General features: G+C 39.7%; 1 protein-coding gene across 1 annotated transcript in view; it reads right to left on the bottom strand.

Moving 5' to 3' along the window:
• BMPER (BMP binding endothelial regulator) overlaps positions 1 to 22,591 on the bottom strand; it is a gene marked incomplete at its 5' end in the record, with an annotated part of 101,835 nt that overhangs the window by 5,788 nt on the left and 73,456 nt on the right. The window contains 6 exons of the mRNA XM_010181267.1: positions 386 to 715; positions 10,522 to 10,567; positions 16,007 to 16,111; positions 18,345 to 18,485; positions 19,121 to 19,230; positions 22,577 to 22,591. The exon at positions 22,577 to 22,591 is cut by the window's right edge and continues 103 nt beyond it. Of these exons, the coding sequence (XP_010179569.1) occupies positions 386 to 715; positions 10,522 to 10,567; positions 16,007 to 16,111; positions 18,345 to 18,485; positions 19,121 to 19,230; positions 22,577 to 22,591 (747 nt within the window). The remainder of the gene's footprint in view (positions 1 to 385; positions 716 to 10,521; positions 10,568 to 16,006; positions 16,112 to 18,344; positions 18,486 to 19,120; positions 19,231 to 22,576) is intronic.

The raw sequence follows: 22,591 nt of genomic DNA, 5'->3' as shown, positions 1-22,591 counted from the left end.
AAAAATCTGAAAAATCCTGAATGTTCTGTTCAAGACTTGATCTCCTCTCTGTTCTTATCTATAAGTATCAAAGACGATCCTGCCTAATCCACTCTTAGGTTACCGGAAGTGAAAATCATGGCACATTCCTCTATGCGGGCAGTTAATTGTCAGCTGCAGAATGAAACATAGCTTAGCAAATGTTCTGCAAAGACTTCAGACTCATAGCTAGAATATCTGTCTGCTTGTGGACTGCAGAGATTTTGAAAGCAATTTGGGTTCCTCAGATCTCTACAGAGTTATAACTAAATTTATTACCACTATCATACTTTTTAACTGACTATTGTTCATATTGCATTTAAGAAGTTCTTCAGGGAGAAGACACATGTACACACACTTGCCCTACCTGCTTTTGTTGTCACTTTCAGCAAATAACCATCCAAATCGATCTGAAATTGCGGTGTCTCGCAAGGTAGTGAGATGCGGGTCCCATTCCACTTCACTGTGAGGTGCTGCTGGAGGCTGATAGTGCTTCTGCCCAACACAAGGTCCACTGACTTTGTCCAGGAGAAAGAACGGGTCCGACGGGCATCGTTTTTTACCAGCACCTGGAAGGGCGAGGCAGAGGAGGAGCAGTCTTTCGTCAAAACGTACTGACATGTTCCCTGAAAGTTAAATGTCCGTCCATCAAAAGTGTTGTAGTGAGGGTCTCCAAATACAGTGCAAACTCCAGGCTCTGCAGGTGAGTGAGAAACAAAAGCGCCATATCAGGATCAATCAAAGTCTGAAAAATGCAGTTGATAAGAACTTAGAGGATGCTGCTCTCACCTAATCTATCTGCCCTACAGGGCAGACTTGGCTGATACCCACTAGGAATATATATTTATGAAAAACAGAAGCTTCATGGCTTTAGTAGAAGTCTTTCCCAAAGCAGGTGGGAACCAAAGGCCAACTGATCCTTGAGACAGCATAGGAAGGCTAACCTGTAGCTAGGCAGCAAAGAAACATCTTCCAACCTATATGTTTGTCCCTTAAACATAATGGACCACCTGAACAGTTTAGGTTATTACAATGCCTGTGAAATTTCTCAAATTATTTAATTTCCAGAAGATACAAGCCCCACTCACTATATCAGAGCAGGTAGAGCCCTAGGCTTGTAGAGGCCATGTCTCTGGATGTGTGATGGGAGCCCTCCCACCTAGCTTCAGCTTTCCAAACATGAAATGTCTAATCTAAGCAATTCATCCAGTTTCCCTCTCACTGACAGAGAGAAACAGACATGAGTAGAAAGTCTTTCATCTCACCAATTTTAGACATCTCTTTTAATACGTGGGGCATTACTCCCTGGAGGAGCCTGTCTCTCTGCTGCCAGCTCTGGGAGCACAAATAAGTATCTAAGACTACAGGCAATCCTCTCAGACAGTTAAATTCCCGTGGGAAGAGCTCCCACATATAAGTTGTTGTGGGAACAAAGCATAATCTGCTAGCAGAAGCAGAATTCAAAACATCACATGTATGCTTTTGAGGTTAATTTTAACGTCCCCCATTACATGAGGGTGATACCCTGAAACTAAAAGCCACCAGACCACTTTAGCAGAACATGGTTCTGTCTGCATTTTACACAGACACACTTATAAATGTTGTGCATTTATAAACTAGGTATATTTATGGGTTTTTTTCCAAATTATCTCTAGAACCAGCATCTTTATTCAGTGTTACAAGCTATCATATATGTTTATGCACAACTGACTTGTAGTAATTATTGTTATAATGCTATCAACTAAAAGTCAGTAGTATGTGACTAACGATGCAATGACTATCTAAGGCCATGGTATCTCTACCAATCATTTACATCATTGCAAACAGAAGATTTTTTTATTGACGTTTGCAGCCATATGCTGGTCGGAGAAGCCGCTGCTCAAAGGCAGAGCATTTCCACACTCATGTCAATGATGCTGAGTTACCCTGAAGTTACTCAGAAATTGAGTGAATTGCCTTGAAATCAAAGAGAGGAGCAAATTTGGTTGCATTGCAGCCTTCTGGTATAACAATAGGTCCTAACCACATCTCATTGCTGCTGTTCCTGGAAGGAGGAGTCTCAAGGCAGAGAAATGCACACTGCTACTGCCAGCTGGATACTCATGGGCTGAGGCTGCTTTTGAAAGATGATGCCTGTTGTAAGGGGACAGCTTGGTGCAGTAACAAAATTTGACTCAGTAATCAGAGAGCTGTGAACAGTACCATTCAAAAAAAACCACAAAACCCAAAATCCAACAAAAGAGGGAAGAGTAACAGGGAATGCAGTTTATTCACTGAAAAAAAAAAATCCAACTAACAATGGCTCCCCTGAAAAGGCAGTTAAAAAAAGGGCAAATTCAAACCTACAACAAGGAAGAAGACATGGATGTTATGGAGAAGAGGCAGGGAACCCCTTCAGTGGAGTGCAATGCAGCTCTGACTACACAATACACCTTTCTCAGGAGGGTTTTTCATCCTAGGCAGAGTGCTACGCTAAAGCAGCTTATCACGTTTCGGGCATTTTTCTAGCTGTAGTTAAATAATGTCCAAGGATGCTTATATGGAGACACAGAAAATGGGGCTGAATGGGACCCCAGGAGACATTACCTTCTCCTTCCTCAGCTATAATGCGGAATCACCTGTACCTATGTTATCCCTGACATTCACGTAACCTGCTTTTTAGAGCAGTAGTAACAGCAACTCCACAACTGCCTCCAGCAACCTGTTGCAGCTCTCAGCTGTCCTTACTGTGAGTAAAGTCTTCTTAAAGTCTAACCTCAGTCTCCCTCACCACATGGTGCAGTGCCGTCATAGAGCTGGTACCTGGGAGATTTGCACTTTACCCCTAACGTGTCACAACCATGCTTCTTTAGCTAAGCCAGTAACTAGTCATTATTGTGTCTCTTTACTATGTCTAGCAACTGTGGGGACCAAAAGGACATCATGTTGACAGCTCTATTAGAAGGCAAAACGAACTACATTTGATCAACACCTCTGGAAATCAGGCTCAATAGACTTCAAGCAGAGCCTGAAAATCAAGACTCTTATCTAAGAGTTTTTTTAAAAATGTGCACTTCTGTGAGTCTCATTTTTCTCATAGATACCAATGAGGATATCCATAACTGTTCCAAAGTCCATAGAAAGATTAGTTGATTCTCCATAAAATGGCAGGAACCATGTGGTTTTTAATCACCAACATAATCTTTACCAATGGATAAAAACCTGTAGATTTTATATGGAGAACATCTGACTTTAGTGTTATTAAACTATACTAGCATGTTTCTCATTTCCTTATTTCCTCATGTAATTATCTGCACGATGAATATGAAGATACATTTTATTACCTGCTAAGGTTCTATTTGCTTTTTCAGGTTTTAATTTTTCTTTAAACATAATGACAACTTTTATGAAAACAAGGAAACCATCAACAAAAACAATCAGCCCAAACATCAGTGAAGATTTCAGAGGAGAGAACTGGTTTTTGTCTGCCTTTCTAGAGGCCAAGAATGTGGACCTGTTATACATGTTATTAACTAATGTATCAGGAGGTGGAGGCTGGTTCTTCACCTAAGTGGCTAAGAGGCAAGACATGAGAGGAACAAACGTAATTTAGAGATGTGCAAGTAAAATTGATAGTACCAATGGGATCCAAAGGAAATATTTCTTTTTAATTTTTAATGTGTTATGCAGAGCAATGTTGGTTTATGTTATGTTACATCGTGCCACATCATGTGTCAACTTGATGCAGTGCAGTTAAAATAAAAAAGAATGTATTTTGGACTGGATAGCTGAATGTCTGATCCAAATTTTGCTGTTTTCTTTAATAACCAAGGAAATGAGGGAAGTAAAATCTACCTAAAACCAGCCTGAATAATTGATTCTCTGATATCACTGTGTAAAACACTCTTGAAAGGTTTGCTAAAATTGTGGGGTTTAAAAAAAAAATCCATACCCTGCAAGAGCGTGTGTGATAACTCAGGCACTGCCAGTAAGAAGAACTGGTTTGCCTAGAAATAAACCTTAAATACTGGGTGTAACAAGACCGAAAACGCAATATGAAAAGTGTTCCTGCCATTTTTAGGTTTTGGGTTGTTGTTTATTTCCTTTTCGGAGAGTTTCATTCACATCATGGTTTATGGTTTACTTTTTGGGTTTTTTTGTTTGTTTGTTTTTTCCTTCTGAAACAAACCAGTCTTTCTGCTCGGCTGTTTTTGAAATCTATTGGAAGCCCTGGTTCTCTACTTAGGATCGTGCATGACTTGCTCCACTGTTGGCATGTAACAGAGAGATAACCAAACCTACGTTCCCCAACACTAGTGTATGAATTTTGCTAGCTTCTGCTAACAAGAGTCATGGGTGAAGATTGTTCCCTTTTTTTCCAATAAATTATTCCCAGCTTATTGTGGATATGTCTTATCTCTACCAACTTTCTAGGGTAGAGTTAGAAAAGGGCAATTATATACAATACTTCCCACTAAGACTCTGCCAGCCTCCAATTATTTTCAGCTTAGGGACTTGCTGAGCTAGACATGGTTTCTCTTTATTTAGTAATCTTTGATAGATTTCTTTGTAGTGAATTCACGATGTTTCCCCTTGAACCCAAAAATGTTCTTAGCATCCACAACATCCTTGGGCAAAGTGCACGAAAAACCACTGTCTCTTGCTTGTTTTAAAACTGGCATTCATGATCTTGGGTATTTTCTTTTGCTCATCTACACATGCACATGAAGGCAAACATATTCATTCCCTCTCTGTCCCTGAAAAACACAGATTTTTTTTTCAAAGGAGGGCCCCAGAGCTATGTTCAGGAGACTGTGACTTTCAAAGTGTCTTAGGCATTCAACTCTGATTGAACATTATTGGAAGCTGGCTGCAAACACCTCTAAACCTCTTTTACAAATCCTGCATTTAGGCTCTCAAATCAGTATTCAAAACTTCTGGCTTTTGTAAAAGCTTCTGGGAGCTCAGCAGTCTTCACATTAGTTTTTTAAGGAACTAAATATGGACTTCACACTTTTATATTTTACAGTCTGAAACTACATGTGTGATTCACGCAGCTTGCTCAGCTCCCACCTAAGGCTCAACAGCTTACTTGCAAACTAATAATATTAGTATTTAGGCACTAAAGTGAATACTATAGAACTCTTGGCACATTTTCCTTGCATTTACAAATCATGCACCCAATTCAAATAAAATAATGACTTTCCTTAGAAAAGGTAACAGGGAAGGTAACTGTGGGCAAGGAGCACCATTTCTGAAAACACATTTATCTGTATAAAAAAGGAAGCTAAAAAAGCAGCAGCAGGGAAAAGAACATTTTAGCATTCCCCAAGTTTTAACATAGTTTCATAAGGAAAAAAAAAGTTTATGAAATCACAACCCTTTCTGGACAATATGGAGGGATAAAAGTCTGAAAGAAACTAATTTCTAGTAAGTAAAGATAAAAGCCACTTATTGAAATCAGTGGTAGCCAAAAAGTACCTTTCTGCCTTCCACCCAGTACTCCCACTCTCCCAGACAGTATTCAGCCTTTCTAGAAAGGCAAAATAGATATACTGCTTGGTGGGGGCCAGACAGAGAGTCAGCATACACATCCTGACTAGCCAGCGAGCATAAGCTTATTGGCTGGGCAATTAGCACACTTGTAGCTCCAGAGCAGCCACAGGATATATTGTCTCTAGCTGGGTTTATTATTTGTTGAGATATAAAGGAAATGGGACACAAATCCATAGGAAGCCAGGCTCCGTTAGCTCTGGTGCTCATGGAATAGCTTGTTTTATTTTTTCAGGAGATCAGAGCAGTCAATTGAAGTGCAAGATGTCCAGATGTCTGGTCACACTCTTCTGGGCTTCTAGCTAGTTAAGAGTGGCCAACAAAAATATACTTTAAATTACAACTAACGTCAGTTTGGACACTGTCTAAGTAAGGAAAGGAAGAAAAAAATACAAGTTTACCAGTCAAGGGTGTTCTGGTTGCACATCTATAATTCAAAAAGATCTCGGCTTTTTAAAAATAAAATGAAACTTTCAATGCAATTAGCCCATATGCTGAATTAAGCCCTAAATCAAACAGAACACATTATTAACTTCAGAAAACTAGCTACAGAACATGCATAATAGACTTTCATTAGCTTTTCTGTAAAAAAAGCATAGCCATAGAGTACTTTCCTCATAACTGCTGCATAGTGCAGCTTGATATAACATACATTACAAGGTGTGGTGTCAAAAACTCCACAGGAGTCTTTATGGTCTATTTCATAAATAAAATAGCTATTCCAATTTGTTCAAATACGTATTTATACAGTAGACCATCATGGCTGAAACGGCTGAGGAGTTAAATCATGAACAGCATTCCAGTACGAATAAACAATCAGAGTCTTTTTGTTAGGGTATTTCTCCATGGCAAGGAAATAACACAAGAAACAGGACCAGCAGGGGCCTATGTGGTACTTTAGTTCCACTCTCCGCTCTAACAGGTACCTACAATGCATAACCCCAACTACTTTTTTCTTCTTTTTTTTTTGTTTTGCTTTGAAGAGTCAGGACATTTTTCAGTATTTCTATAAAAACACACAAAAGGATGCAAGACCAGGTAAAAGTACCAATCTTTTACTCCTAATGCTGGGTCCAAATGCCCCTGAGTTTGGTTTAGCTCCATTGGTCATACTGTCAGTTAAAAAGCTGCAAAATTATTTGTGATGAACAAAATTTTCTGCCTCAGAAAAGGCCTTTACTGCAAAATTAATCGTGTGCACTGCTAGACCTAGATGACTGCAGTGCACTTTGAAAAAACTTCATCCATAGAGCCTCACAATGACTTGGGTAAGACTGTGTTCGGATTATTGATCATGATTAAAACATATCTACACAGTTGCAGTAGGAAGCTTTCATACTGCATGCTGTAAATTCAGTGGAGCCTATCAGTAAGTTTGCAGGCGACACCAAATTAGGTAGGAGTGTTGATCTGCTTGAATCTAAGAAGGCTCTGCAGAGGGACCTGGATAGGCTGGATCAATGGGTCAAAGTCAATTGTATGAGGTTTAACAAGATCAAGTGCTAAGTCCTGCACTTCAGTCACAATAACCCCATGTAGCACTAAAGGCTTGGGGATGAGTGGCTAGAAAGATGCCAGGCAGAAAAGGACCTGGGTGTACCGGTTGACAGCTGACTGAACAAGGAGGAAACAGCATTCTGGCTTGTATCAGAAATAGTGTGGCCAGCAGGAGCAGGGAAGTGATTGTCCCACTGTACTCAGCACTGGTGAGCCTGCACCTCGAATACTGTGTTCAGATTCAGGCCCCTCACTACAAGAAGGACATTGAGATGCTGGAGCATGTCCAGAGAAGAGCAACAAAGATGGTGAAGGGTCTGGAGAACAAACCTTATGAGAAGCAGCTGAGGTAGCTGGGATTGTTTAGTTTGGAGAAGAGGAGACTGAGGGGAGACCTTATCATTCCCTACAACTATGTGAAAGGAGGTTGTAGAGAGGTGGGTGTTGGTCTCTTCTCCCATGTAACTAGTGATAGGACAAGAGGAAATGCCCTCAAGTTGTGGCAGGGGAGGGTTAGATTGGATATTAGGAAAGATTTATTTACTGGAAGAGTAGTTAAGCATTGGAACGGGCTGCCCAGGGAGGTGGTAGAGTCACCATTCCTGGAGGCGTTAAAAAAATGTGTAGATGTGGCACTTCAGGACATGGTTTAGTGGGCATAGTGGCATTAGGTTGATGGTTGGACTTGATCTTAGAGGTCTCTTTCAACCTTAATGATTCTATGATTCTATGAATTCTTCTTTGTCAAGAACAAAGACTTAACCTCCACTAAAAATTCTCATCTTTGTCTGGAGCAGTCTGTTAATGTTATTTGAACTCAAGTTTAGTGTTTTCTTTTTTCAATATGAAAATGACCTTGGCCTAACATAGGATTACTAATTTATGGAATTGACGTCAGTAGTGATTTTTCTAAATCAAGCCCAAAAGAGTACATTTCATTACATTTCACAGCAGGATAAACTAAACTGTTGAATTTTCCACTGGTATGACCACTGTGTTTAATTAGTGATAACTGCACACCAGCCATGGAGCTTAAACTGAAACATGCCAAAACTAACCATAGTTAACTTCGGCAACAGTAGACAAAAGAGACTCGCCAGCCCTTTAGGAGACGAGGTACTTTTTCTCTCAGCAACAAACTGCTTTGAAAATAATCCTTTGATTATTTTTTTTTCCGTTTAAAGTGTATCCTTTAACAACGTGACTGTTTTTGCCCCACTTCATAGAAATTGGCTGCATTTAAAGTGTACTCAAAGCTCTCCTGTGTACAGTATGTTCTTATACCTCCTATGTTGTTTTTTACTTTGGAAAATTAATATCTGCCAGACTGCCAGAAATGTCTGGTGTGTTAATATGTGGAGAGAAGATCAACTTGAGTGGGTGAGTGAGGAAAAGGGCTATGCATGTACATCTTATCTCATCAGAAATTGGCTGAATAAGCAAAGTTTCTACTTACTATCTGAGATAGTGATCATCACCGAAATCCTCATGCCTTTTGCCTGTCTTATGTTGTGATGAGATTTACAGCACTTCTGGTGCAAAGGTGGAATGAGTCCCTCGCAAATGGCAACTGTTAAAACGCTAAAGACTACAACTGCTGTATGGCAGTGGGTATTTAAGTTATTTGATTACATTACCTGATAGAAACTGGTAATGACCTTTTAATCATAAAAGCCTAGAATCAGCTCAGCATCAGCTCTAATCCAAGTACTAAACAGGTCCATAGTAAGATATCTCTCCAAAAAAAAGCCCCTGTTGTTTTATGTGCAACAGAGGAGTATGTCACTGCAGGACAGCGCTATGAGTCTCTCAGCTTCATGTACAGCCAGTGCAACGCAGACAGGACCCAAAACAAGAGGGTAAGGGAATAAGGTTGTTTATCCTGAAGGCTTCAAGGAATCCTCAGAGCAGTCTGCCAGTATCTAGAAGGAGGTTACTGGGAAGATGGAGCCAGGCTCTTCACAGCTCTGCATGGCAGGAGGACAAGCAACAATGGTGTGCCCTTAATTTCCCATGTCTTACAGTCATGATCATTCCTTTCTTATATCATCAAGAATTTCTGGCTTTTTAGGTAACTTGCTTCCTAGATAAGTTATTTTTACTTTGAAGAAATATATTTTTTCCTCCTTTTCCCATGAAACAATTATCACAAGTCATCATTCTCTGGCAACATTTCTAAAGGAGACACTGTACTGTCTTCTTTTTAACCTCTTACAGTAGAGGGTCTCCAGTGCTTTGAGGGAATGGCTGGCCCCATTATTTTCCTCTTCTTCTCATGTTACAAAAGAACACAAGGTTAAATGAGACTGAAACATAAGAACAGAGGCAAGACAGAGATAGATAAATTCATTATGCTAATGACATTAAGTTTGAGCAGAGGTCTGTGAAAATTTCTTCTCCCTCAAAACTGAGCTAACATGAAATCAGCTGCTGGTCAGTTGAATCCTCTTTCTTTTCTGTCCAGTATTATTTCAAGTGTTTCTGAGGTTGCCACTTGTATTTAATTTCATTTTGATACTGATGAATTGCAAACTAGATTTATTTTATCACAAGTTACATGTTCCAAAATAACTAAGCTGCAGAGTGGAAAAAGAGGTATTTATCTTATGGATTTTCTCCAATCCAAGAACACTCAGAATTTAGTTGATTGGCAAAATCAATTTGATTTTAGACGAAAGAATAGGAAACACTCTCCTTAAAAACCTGTTCCTTCTTTCAGAAGCCTTCCCATAAATCATAAAACCCCATTTCAGCAGTCTGTCCCTATTTGGTAAAATACTTAAACATGTCCTGAAGGAAATATGTAATTGTATCCTGTTAACTCCAATGAAGACAGGTCTCCCTGTTGACTTAAATAGGACAAGCTTAAAGATAACTATTTGCGTAAGTGCTTTGCTGACTAGGAGAGAACACAAGTAATATCATAAGATGGTCATTGCTCAAGTGAAGAGGGATAAAGGGATAAAAAGGTGATGGTTTAACTAAACATCATACAGACAGATGGATAGCTTTCTATTGTACTTTCCACTGTTGTCCCAGACTGTGTCTCACATTTCTGTACACCTTTTTTTAATTCTCACAAATCATCTGCAAAGGTGTTGGATTATATAGACACATAGCCGGGTTGTTATTTACAGATACAAAAGGTACCCAGTCCTAAAAGTCACAACTCTACTCATTTGCTTATTTTATTACCTACAAATTTCACAGGTCAACTATACGCTTCAAAAAGCAGAACCTCAGATCTGACAAGTATAGTGTAATTTGGAAAAAGTTAAATGAAATAAAACTAAAATACCCAGGCATTTTATTTTAAATTTGCAGATTTATAGTAGGAAAAAACTGTGGCCAGCAATAATCACCTGCCCTTTAGTCACTTCTAAAAAGAAGGCAGAAAAGCAAACATACTTCTGCTATATTTGTCTTCTCTGAAACAATAAAAAAGAATTTAAAGAATGTGAAGAAAGAACTTACTTTCAGTGCAAACAGGACAGCATCCTTTTCTGTTCAGGATTTTACCCTAATTGGGAGAAAGACAAGCTGATTTAATGAAAGAGCTTTTGGAGCAATAACTGTGTTATGTTGTAAGGCTGGATAGGCCTTTGAAAATAGTTCAAGTTGTGTTTAAACTCAATGCCCTGGTTACAGCTTCAAATATCAGGTGCTAAAAACAGACAGAACTATTCAAAGAGCTTCCTGGCAGTCTTATAAGAAATGAAATACTAAAAGGGCTCTCTGTTACCACTTTTCTCTTTAGAGAGAGTGTGAGAGAATTTTGGACTCATGTATTCGTGGATATCTAAAACAGACTAGTCATTGGGTTAACAAGATTGCTACCTTTCCCCACACCTCCCAAAATATATATAATACATTTCCTATGCACACCTCTTTTAGTAACCACACAATCTTCACACTCATCCCCACACTCTTCAAATCACTCATTTTTCCTACAAAAAAGGAAGGAAGGAGGAAGAAATCTGGTTTCACCAGATTTCTTTCATGGCTTAATCTTCTGGTATCTCTCACCAAATCATATTACCAGTCACAGACCAGTCTCCCCAGTGGAGTAAATGGGCATGGATCCAAGGATGTGCAATGTCTAAAAGCAAACAATTTGGTCTAGTCATAGCAATATGGACAAAAGGTTTGAGTCTTTATTTACTTCTCTGCCCAGGTCAACTTTATTTATGTGTCTTATACAACTCTGGCTAGAAGCAGGAGGCATACCTCTGTATACATACATTCATGCTCCATTTCAGTCTTCATCGAATTAAAATATGTTCTATGTGATCTTACTTAAATTCCCTAAAGCTAACTGTCAAGCTAGAGGGTAAGCCTGGACAATTTCAGACTGAATGATGTGTTTTTCCAAGCAAAAGCTGGCGTGGTGATATTGGAGCTCACCCACATTCCCGTACAGGGAAGGAAGAGGCATACAGAGCTATGCTGCTCCCCAGCACTGACCCTTTGCTCCAGCAGTAGTTGAACACAGAGCAAGTCCCCTTTGTGGGACCACTGCTCTTATTCCCCACCAAACAGGTGAGCAAGGAGCAGTCAGCAAGAGCAAACAAATGGAGCTGTGCTATTCTGCCCACTCAACATACTCAACAGTGGAAGAAAAGGTCATGAAAACAGACAGGAAATAGGTGGCAGGTCTATGCAGGAAGCAGAGAAGTGGGCACAGGTAGCAAGCGTTACTGCTGTCTGCCTTGCTTTCTGCCTACAGCACTGCTAAGCTTTGACAGTGCCCATGGGGAGAAATGAACTCCAAGTAACTGCCAGCAGACTGGAGTGGAGAGCACTCCATCCTGCTTGTGCTTCATGTACCCAGATGGCATGGATGAGACCTTGGTTATGAGTGTGCTGGGGGTCATCATCCACAGAGCATAAAAGTTCAGCATAAGCTTGTCTTTGAACGTGCAACTGCATGTGAACAGACTTGAGGCACATCTGAATGGAAGAAAAGGGTCAGATAAGAGTTTCAGTCGCAGTACAGGAAACGCTTAGATGTTTGTGTGACCACCAGGCCCTAGAGCAAAGAGAATATTTGAGGACCAGGCAGCAACAGGGAGACCTACCAAGCACCTGCTGGGAGAAAAACCCCTTAAAGGAGAAACCATTAAAACTGCACAGAAACAGGTAGCTGGGTGACACTTATTTGTATGAATGGAAGATGTGCAGCTGAATGCCACACACTACACTGCACTGCACAGCCTTACCTCTCTGTTTCAATAAAAGAGTTGAAATCATCAGCCAAGCTGGAAGTGGCAAGAATTCAAGTGAAATTAGAATCTCCAAGGCAGCCTGCTGAGGCTGGTTACTTGAGCCACCATGTTGGCCCAAGATCCTGTTTTTGTCTTGTAGAATAAGGAAACCCATTATTGCTAACATGTGCTGCAGGAGTTCGTTAGCATTAAGGGTTCCCTTAAGAGTGGGCTAAGTGATGTGATCCCATTTTCCCCTATGAATATTTATAAGTAGACCACATTTGAGTCTATTAATTTTCTGGGATTTTTCTTCTTTTTTATGAGGTTTTCAATTTTATGTCTGAGGTTTTTATTTTCTACTTTTTTAAGGCAAGACTAATTGCAGAGGGGAAGGGGTTGTTTGGTTGTGCAATAGCAACAGCTGTTGTTTTTTTGTGCCTCATTTGGCACTAGAGTAAAAACAGCAACTTTTTGTTTGTAATAATAACAGATGTGTATAACATTAAATGCAGTCTGTGCGAGAGATGGGAGAACGTGTTCTGAATAAATTTTCAACTCACTTGAAGTTCACGAGTTCAAAATTTACCCACAGAATCAAACTCTGCAAATGTCTTCACATGTCATGAATTTAATTCTATTAATTTTTGCACAGCCTCAGAGCTCAGAAAAGGCTGTATGCTGTAAAATTCACCAGGCTGTCCTCTATCAGTACAAAAAAGAGACATGTCCGTGGCCACTCACCATTACCACAGGCTTACACTGTTAGTGGGGAATGCAAAGGCATAAGGAGAGGAGGTGAGGCAGAAAATGATAAGGATAGGTAATTGAAAAGGAGACAGCACAAGACAAGAAAGAGGCTGAGCAGGGCTAGGGCAAGTTAATAGCAAATTAGGGAAGAAAAGGCCTAAAGGATCTCTGAAACTCAGTCTTGCCAAGTGTTGAGATTACTCCCTTTCTATAAAGTATTTAAGCATGTGTTTAAGTTTAAGCACACATGGAGGGCCTACTAACTTCAGCAGGACTGGACACATGCTTAAGAGCTTTGCTGGATGGGGGCCAGCCTGTACCGCACCTCGCAGGCTGACAATCCAGGTAACTGAGAGAGGGAATATCTATGTGGAATCAGTGGTCAGAAAGCAAGAAACAGAAACCACAAGCCACAAGGCTCACTAGAAACCCAAGCAGGACCGATTTTACTATAAATATGACAGGAGGGATTGAATTTGCAAGATGTATTGCTTCCACTGCAGATGAAAAGAAGCTAAGAAAGACACTTCCTGTAATTACTGATACACGATTAAATGTTCCAAAAACAAAAGAATAAAAGAAACAGAAAAATGTGCCTAGCCCTATGAAGAAAACGAAAGAAATGGCAGAAACAGCCTCCGAAAATATGTCAGCCTGCTGCCAATGAGTTTAATAATACAAATGGTTGCACAGTACTGGAAATTTCTGCAGAATTACCACTTTGAAACCCATCCTTTCAAGAAATAATTGGCCAAAATCTATCTTGAGGAATTAAGTAATATTCCATCACCAAAAAACCACACAATGTCATGTAAACAATATCAAGACTACATGGCAAACCATTTAAGTCAAGAAATAATATAATTCCTTGTGAATCCTTTCACACTCAGTTGTGTGTATTATAACACAATTTTAATAAGATAACTTTATGTGGCTGACACCCTAAGGGATTTTATTCCACAGTAGTCTTCAACAGTCAGTAGAGACTGCCTACTACCAGAAATACGAAGAAATGAAAGAAATGGAGTTCACACCTCTACAGTTTGCAGAGTCAGCAGTATAACTCTATGCATGATATCTGGACTTTCAGTATCAGAATCACTAATATATCTTCATCGTGAATAATGTGGCGTGTTTAATTAATGTTTATAGATTTGTAAGAGAATATCTCATCAAAGAGAGTGTGGCACACATGAAAAGTAAAATATTTAAATCCATTAGCATATATTATTTGCTTTAAAATTACTTGGTACCCACTTTCAATGGGAAAATAAATCACGCTCTATAGTTTATGTTCTTTCTCCTACTTGTCCTTCCAATTTAGTTTTGAAGAACAGAAATGTGTACCTGTGGAGGAGGGTGGGTTTGTGTGCACCATGCTGCAGACTCCATTTTAAGGCAGGGAGCAGACTGACTGGTTAGATACTGGAGGGAATGGTGTTGCAGGGTAACAAAGCTGGTCTTTTCAGCCCTAGGGAACTGGACTTTGAGGACAACTTGGAGATCTAGAGCCGTTTAGGACTTCATGTTAACCTTGATGCATATCCTGTAGCAGCGCTGAACAAGTTCATTAGTCAGTCAGTCAGTTACACTGCTTCAGGACTGTAGATGGTAAATTTTTACCCACAACTAGTTTCATTTTAGAAGCCACTTCAACTGACCATCTCAATGCTCAAATTTATATATGGGTACTGCCAAAGTAGTGTATTTAACTTAAGGTCTATCTTAAGCCATATTAGTTATTTGATCTCAAAAGCATCTTAAACATTTGAAATGCATCAGCACAGGGAAAATATAAGAGTTGGAGTGCATGCCAGATTCTCATCCCACAAAGAATTTGAAGAGACCTGAAGGGTCCAAGCTCTCTCCTCCTGCTTATACTGTGAATGCCCTGAAGGGAGGATACCTGATTGTCATAAGCCATATCAGGTTCCCAGAAGAGCAGTTCACACTTCCTAAAATATATGCAGCACGTAACGTGAAGCCCAATAACAGAGGAACTGCCCTCTGCAGTGAGTGCCAGATTGATAGGAAAGGGATGTCCCCTCTCCTGAGGATGCAAGCATCACTCTTGCAGCTCACTGTCAATAGCAGAACAGAGAGCACCACAGTACAGGCTCTCTATTCTGCCACCATTTCTGGCTGTCAAAAGTTCACACGTATAAAATTTTACAAACTAGAGTTTGTCATTTAAAATTTTATACCTAGGTGTCTGTGACTCATATTTTCCCCACTGGCTTCCAGGATGGAGAAGGAAACACTGAGAAGGTGTAATGCTAACGACTTGGCTCTCTCTTCTGCAGATCTGTTCAAAGATCTGCCCCTACATGAGGTGCTATTTAGGGCTCCCTCTTCTGAAAGCTCGAGCCATTAAAACAAAATAATTTGTCAGTGAAAGAAATCCAAGAAACAAAGGCTGAATTTAGCTCGAGGTTTCAAGTAGTGCTAATTTTTGAAGCAATTAAATAAAGTTACAATTACACCATTCTTTGGGTTCACTTCAGACTTTCAAATAAAAAATACTCAGGCTATAACCTTAGAGAAAGTTTCATAGCTTGATTGAAATAATTCGCTTTGCTTTATCTAATTTACATTTTCAAGCAAGTATTATGCCTCATATGCACTGAGAAATGCAAGTACAACAACCTCCTGTGGCTTGGCTTAACAACATGTATGCTCTTGAAATACTAACATAGTCACCTCACCACTCTATAAAGGTATTAAATATATGTGAAGGAAATGTTCCAGTGCAGACACTTGAGACAGAGAAAAAGGGAGGAGGTGAAAAGGAGCAGAGTCTTCAGAGCAAGGACAGAGACAGGAAGCCCATATTCAGGGTAGCAGTAGCAGACGTGGGGAATGCCAGCCTAAATTAATATGCCATAGGATTCCTTATTTCCAATATGCTTGCCCCACTGCCATGCACACACTTCCAGGAAGCACTGAAAAAGATAATGGCAGAGAAAAAAAACAGAAAAAAGCTCTGTTTTTTTAAAAAAACTCACATGAGGACAGCTGCTGACTGGAATGCACTGTTTCTTGCGACACTCTGTCTTGCCTTTCACACAAGCACAGATGGTGCAGTTCACAGAGGACCACATCTCTCCATCCTGCAAGAGGGAACATGATATAGTATCAGCTGGGGTGGCAATAGGAAGCTATTTCAGCAATGTATCATTGCAAAAGAAAGGATGACTTTCCCTGTTGGCATTGTGTCATTGTTTAGTCTAAATTATTTTGAGGTATCTGTTCATGGTCAATCGGATTAAAGACAAAGATAAAATTCATCAAAGTTTTCTTCTCTTTGGTCCTCTAGGTCAGAAATTCATTTTTCCAAGGCTAACCAAATCACATTTGCATTTTTCATTAGCGTGCTGATTATTTGCATTGTTTTCTCTCCGGTATGTGTCCAAGATGTGAACATACCTACCACAAATTTTCATTTAAGTTCACGTAATTAGAAAAACCTGATTCATTGGGTTGAGTGATGTCTTTAAGTTGTTGCATGTGAAAGTATTTGATTAAGATGTCAGCATATAGTGAATTTATTCCCAGATGTAGCATCATTTTGACTTAGGGCAGAAATGGTCGAATAATGAATTCTAATTTAGATTACTTACAGCACTTCCACAGATACTTGATCTGCTAAACATCTGAAAATGCTTAGAAGACATACGGTGCTGAACCTTTCAAATGCAGAGCAGGTAAGACAGTCTTTGTATGGCTCTTAAAGTATTAGGTGCAGAGCAAAATATGTCTTGAGGTCTTGTCCCCACTTACTTGGGAAGGATTGCTTGTGGAACTGCCCTGGCTCTTTTTTACATAGTGTTGCATTTGCCAAGTGTCGTTCCTAAAACATTCTGTCTCCCCCACTTACAGTCTTGTGCTAGCCCACTTAAAGCCAATATGTGCATGTTTTCTGTTTACAGGGCTGCTGTGAAGGAAGGGTGAGGATAGACCTGACAGGAACAGGCAGTCCAACCAGACAGCTGTGAACAATTACGTGCCCACCTCAACATGATGTTTTGACCAGAAAGAAAAATGGACTAAATCTGAAATGCCAAGGAGCTTAACTTACTCAGCACAGTACACTTGGTCAAAGGCGGTTTCTCCCCTGTTTTTTGTCTCCCTGGTGCAGCACCACATGTTCTTGTGGGCCTCTAATGAATGCTCCCCAAGCATCTGCTAAGGTACCAGAATATATCACAGCTGACTGCATGAAGCTACCCTGATTTTTTGGTCTCACATTCTCTTTGCCCATTCTACCTGTGTTAGGCCACTAACTTCAACAGAGGGACACTGGATTTACCATTTTGCATACGAGGCCAGAAATGGGTGTACTGCCTCGTTAGTTTTTCTTACTTCATATAATACATAGTAATATAATAAAATCTTCACAAGAAGCAGAATATTTTAGTTGGGTGCCTAAGAAGCCAGCATTTGTTCCTGAAACACAATAGCACCAGTGTGAAAGTGCCAATCAGATGGAGCATAGTCTCAGCGTACAGTAGGTTCACATGTAATTTCCAGAATAAACACTTCAGCTATGTACACAAAAGATGGAATAAATGAGAAGCAATTCTGGCGGAGCAAACCAAGTATTCACAAAGGATTTAACATTTGATCTGATTCAAGGGTCTTTTAATTCACAGATGGCCCATGAGGTGACAGAATCTTTTTCTGACACAGTGTGAAAAAAGTGGCACCATTCGGAAAAACAAACAGGGTCTCAGCTATAGCAGAAGTGTTCTGCAGGAAATCCCTTGTGATTTGAATACACTGGGTGAGAGTGTAGTAGGTAACATTTATTACATGACCATCCCAAGGTAAGATGTCAGGGGTGTTGCCCTTAGCAGAGACGAGAAATGCAGTAAATGAAGATGAGCAACTTTCAGCCAAGACGATCTTTGCGCAACAACTTTTGGTTCAACTATTGTAGAGACTCTTTGGCTAAGCAGATAAAGCCTACATATCACTCAAAATATCTTCTCCATGAATACCAGTGTTTATCTGGGAAAGAAGAGAATTATTTTAGCTTACTAAAAATGCATTACTTGTCATGAAATAGCAGCTAAAATCTCTGTGTACGAAGAGGGAGACAATATATGTGACATCAAGGAGGAACGAATCTTTAACTGGTGTGTATCAGCAGAATCTACACAAAGTAAGAAAAAAAATAGCAGATAGCAAATTTTGCAAAGCTTTGCCTTTGAGTTGTGCCATCATCCACCAGGATGGTGAGGATTCTGCTAAAAAACAAGTCACAATACTGATTTGCAGTAAACTCACGCTATTTCAGCTGTTACAATGGCATCTACTCTTGAGCCACATCCGAAACTTTACCTGGAAGATCTTATTGCCAAACTTGCACACTTTCACTTCCTCAGAAGAGATATATGAGAGACAGTCCTTGCAGCAGTGGTCTTTGTTTTTATTGCATTCACCAGGAAATAAGCATCTCTTCTTACATATCACTGTTGAATCCTAGGTAAAAGGACAAAAGGAAATCATGAAATCATCACCAAGATGTCTGTGCTCCTGTGTGTCCTTACCATAGCATTTCTGCTTGCTCAGTCATTGCATCCACCCAAGCTACAGCCCAACTGCTTTAAATAGGTCAGCTCAGAGAAAATAAAACTTATCTACTGGATAAAGGGAATCTTTCATGGTCTGTGAAACTAAAGCACAGGTTGTACTTCTGTTGGCCTACAAAATCTTACTGATTTGGTGACACTTTTATTTTTTTGCCTAGGTGAAAAAGTGCAAGTGGTTACAGTCATGTTAGAGGAACTAAAAAAAGTCACTGCCCTTCAGCAGAGAAGTGGGAATTCACCATTTAGAAACTCCTCTTCCACTGTAATGCAAACTTAAATAGGGTCACATAATCTGAGTAACTTCATTTTGCATCATGCAGAATCAGACATCATGTCTCAGCTGAGGCAGTCAGTAACTTTTTAAACCTTCCTAGTATGACTGCAAGTGCTCTTCAGATCAGACTCTCAGGGACCACACAAGATGCCAAAGAACAACAGCGTCAGGGCTTACAGTTCCACAACCGTACAAATTACTGCTAAGCCAGACAACCAGCGGCACACAGTACTAAAGCACCGTGGACTTACCTTGCATGTACACATTGTGCAGTTGTCATAAATAAATGAGGACCCATTATCATACACGTTGCTGTGAAAAAGGCAGCTTCCAAATGGGAGGTCAAACACTTTCCTCTGTCCTGAACATAAACAAACAGAAATAGAAACAAAATGTGATTGAAAAGATTAGGGTTTATTGTGACCAGACCAAATTCATGTGCAATGTGTCATTTGCGATGTGTTTCCATTTTGGTGTGAAAAAATACGTACTTTTAACAGTTCAGTGTTCTAGCACACATTCATCTATACAAATTCTACAATGGAAGGGAATATAAATATGATTTATGGCATGTTTATATTGGAAAAATCTTTCTTCTCTTTCTCATCATAAAGAGCACATTGCAGCTAAAGGAATAAAAAGTAAGCACTGCAAAATCTTAGGGTAGGTACACTTAAACTAGTTTAAACAGTCTTTAACTTAGTGCAATAACTTATCAAATAAAGCAGCCTTAACTGGTTTTAGCATATCAACCTCAGGGGTTCACAGCAGCCAAAATAAATCAACGCAGTGACAATGATGCAAAAAACCCATAGGTGTTGTCCAGTCTCATTAAAATAGCTTGGTGTTCCATGTTCACACAAGATTGCAAGAAATACAGGCATTTGCATTATTTGTGAACAGAATTAGGGCAACACAAAATAGTTTTCATAATCCATGAAATATTTGGGTTTCATGAGAGTGAGCTACGGATTAGAGCTCTATACAGGGAAGGCAACATTAATATCAAATACTTTCTGAAGTCCTGCAATCCTGCAAGCACTTTCAAATCCAAGTTGCAACACACTGCAGTTCTGCAAGCTTCCCTTATCCCTCAGCTTCTTTCCTAGTATGTTATTTTAAACAAGTGACAGTTATGATACATAAACATGAGCTCTTTATGAAAACGCTGTACCTATCGTTCTGGTTTTGAATACCTTTCCCTCTTTACTTTTGGTGGCAGCCAACTCATAAGTTCTTTACAAGTGGCTGCCAGTCTCCTGGGTTATCACTTCTGAGATCTGATGTTAAATAGGCATCAATCCTGAGGTAGGGGATGGCCACTATAAGTACAAACAACGAGTCACTACGTACTAGATTAGTACTTTAGCTTTCAAACCACCAGGTCTTGGTACACTGTAATTCCTTTCTTTTTCAATAATTCTTGATAAATCTAGAACAGCTTAAAAGAAAAACGTTCCATTTCCCTCTAAGATATAAGAGAACAAAAGGATTAGCAAACAGAAAAATCCTTTATTAGCCTTGATTTTTTTATAAATCAAATGTTAACATAACAATTAAACAGAAGTTAAGAAATAATTGCTATTGTTCAGTTGGACACAATTTGAACATCTCTCTCTTGCAAATTAGCTACCTTGGACTAATCTGTGCTTGCATAACCAGCCTTCCTTTTACTGAATGTGTGTCTTTCTGAAAAGGCTTAATTTCTCTTGCAGGACTGACATATGAAATCAGTTGAAGACGCTGATTAGCCCTAAAAGGAACTGCTCTACATCCTTGCACCACTTATGGGCAAAGCCTAGCCATAGTCCTGCCTGTAACAACACTTCTACTGCTCTATGTGAGGCCAGGACTTCAATCACATAATTTATGTCAACAAGTGAACAAAAGTCCAGTTCTCTCTCACACTCACTTGCCATGCCTTGCAAACCACCCAGCACAATTTCGGGTGGCCAACCCAGTTCAAATAGTTGGTAAAAAAATCACTGACAAAAGAGCTACCACTTTAAAAGATGTGGTGGTGAAGATATTGGCTTAATGGTCGGCTTTGCTGGCTCATAACCACTAGTTAAACTAATAATTCAAGTCCCAGTAGAGTCTGCTGCATTCTTCTAAGCTATATACGCCGAGTATCAGGAAATCAATTGCAGGGAGGTCCTCCACATGATACTTTAAAAATCATGGCTCAGCATCCCTGAAAACATTTCTCTTTCCCGACTGCCATGCAGTATGCTACACAACCCTTGGCTCTGCCTCCACTCCAAAACTTTCAACACTTCCCCGTGAACAGACATTATCTATTCATAGGCATGTGACATGCTTTAGAGTGAAGACCACATAAAATGAAAATCATGATCATTAGTGAACTCATTTACAGGCACTTCTAAGAGGGAAAAAAGAACCTATAGAAAAATTCCCATGAAGCAAGCAAAAGTTAAAGCTAGGTTTTGAATGCCTGGATCAAGGAGGGGAAGGTTCAGTTCGCAAAAGCACGGGGAGGAGAGGACAAGGGGAGTTTACAGAAGGATGGGTTGGAGAGAAGGGGATTTTACAGAAGGAAAGGAAAAATGTCCTCAGCCAAAATAGAAGCTCAGTGTTTGGACTGTTCTCCTCTCCATTTTATTCCTCTACTGTATTACTCTGGTGCTGCAGTTAAAGGTTCCAGGTAGATTTTTACATGTAGCGCTTCTCAATTAGCAAACAAACAAATAAACAAATTCAGGTTTGTTTCAAGCAGTCAAAACCAATAAATATTATGAGAAGTTGGAACCCTCTATGGCTTGCTCCTTCCAAGGCCAGAACGAACCTCTAACCTAGCCCTGGAAACAGACTTTGGACAGTATGAAAGATATGGTCAAAACAACAAGAAGTTTGTGTTGAAGAACTGGGAATTATCAGCTCTGAAAATTTTCTAAACCTAGTTAGAACCTTATAGACCAAATTAAAGCTAATTTACTTGGAAGGATGTAAGTGTTCCTTGTTTATGAAACAGAGGGACACATGCTGAGGAATGTTAACTTGTGGGATCTGTGGACACAGTGAGAGCAAAATAAGGACTCTCAAAAGTTACTGCCTTCCTTAGCATGACTTTGAAGAACTTTCCCTTCTTAGAGGCCTCAGACTTATCCCTTTAAAATGTGTTGGAAAAATGTAACTAAACATACTCCTGGCTGAAACTGTGATTCCACCTTAAGAAGGCAACCATAAGGCAGACTCCTGGGTCCCTGGCCTCTCTGACAACAGCCTTTAAGAATGTAATTTCAGTCCAGAAGTTTCCTCCAACCTGCATTTCCTCAAGACCAAGAATGCAAATGCACATTTTAATAAAAATATGAGAGGGTGAGGCCTTTTTGCTTGTGGCAAATCCCAACGGAACATTTCCTACCTCCTCAACCCTCTTTGTAAAACATGTGTAATGAAGGTGGGAAATATCTCTGTATTTGCCTCTCTAAGCAAGCCAACTGATGAATACTCAAATGCTCTTCTGCAGCTGCTTGCTTAGTACCACCCACCACAACCTTACACACTGACCCTGACTACCTGTTTAAACTTGTAGATTATAAACTCCGCTGAGCAATACTGTCTCTTCCACCTCCCAGAATCTGTGAGTATTGTGAAATGCTGGTAGAAAAGATGCTACACAGAAACACATCTTATTAATTACAAAATTCCCATTAAAAAAAAAACCAAAACAACAAACCACTCACCTAAGCATTTGGGGC

This window comes from Mesitornis unicolor, unplaced genomic scaffold, assembly GCF_000695765.1.
Source record: "Mesitornis unicolor isolate BGI_N332 unplaced genomic scaffold, ASM69576v1 scaffold1753, whole genome shotgun sequence".
Lineage (NCBI taxonomy): Eukaryota > Metazoa > Chordata > Aves > Mesitornithiformes > Mesitornithidae > Mesitornis > Mesitornis unicolor.
This window is presented reverse-complemented; position numbering and strand designations above follow the sequence as displayed.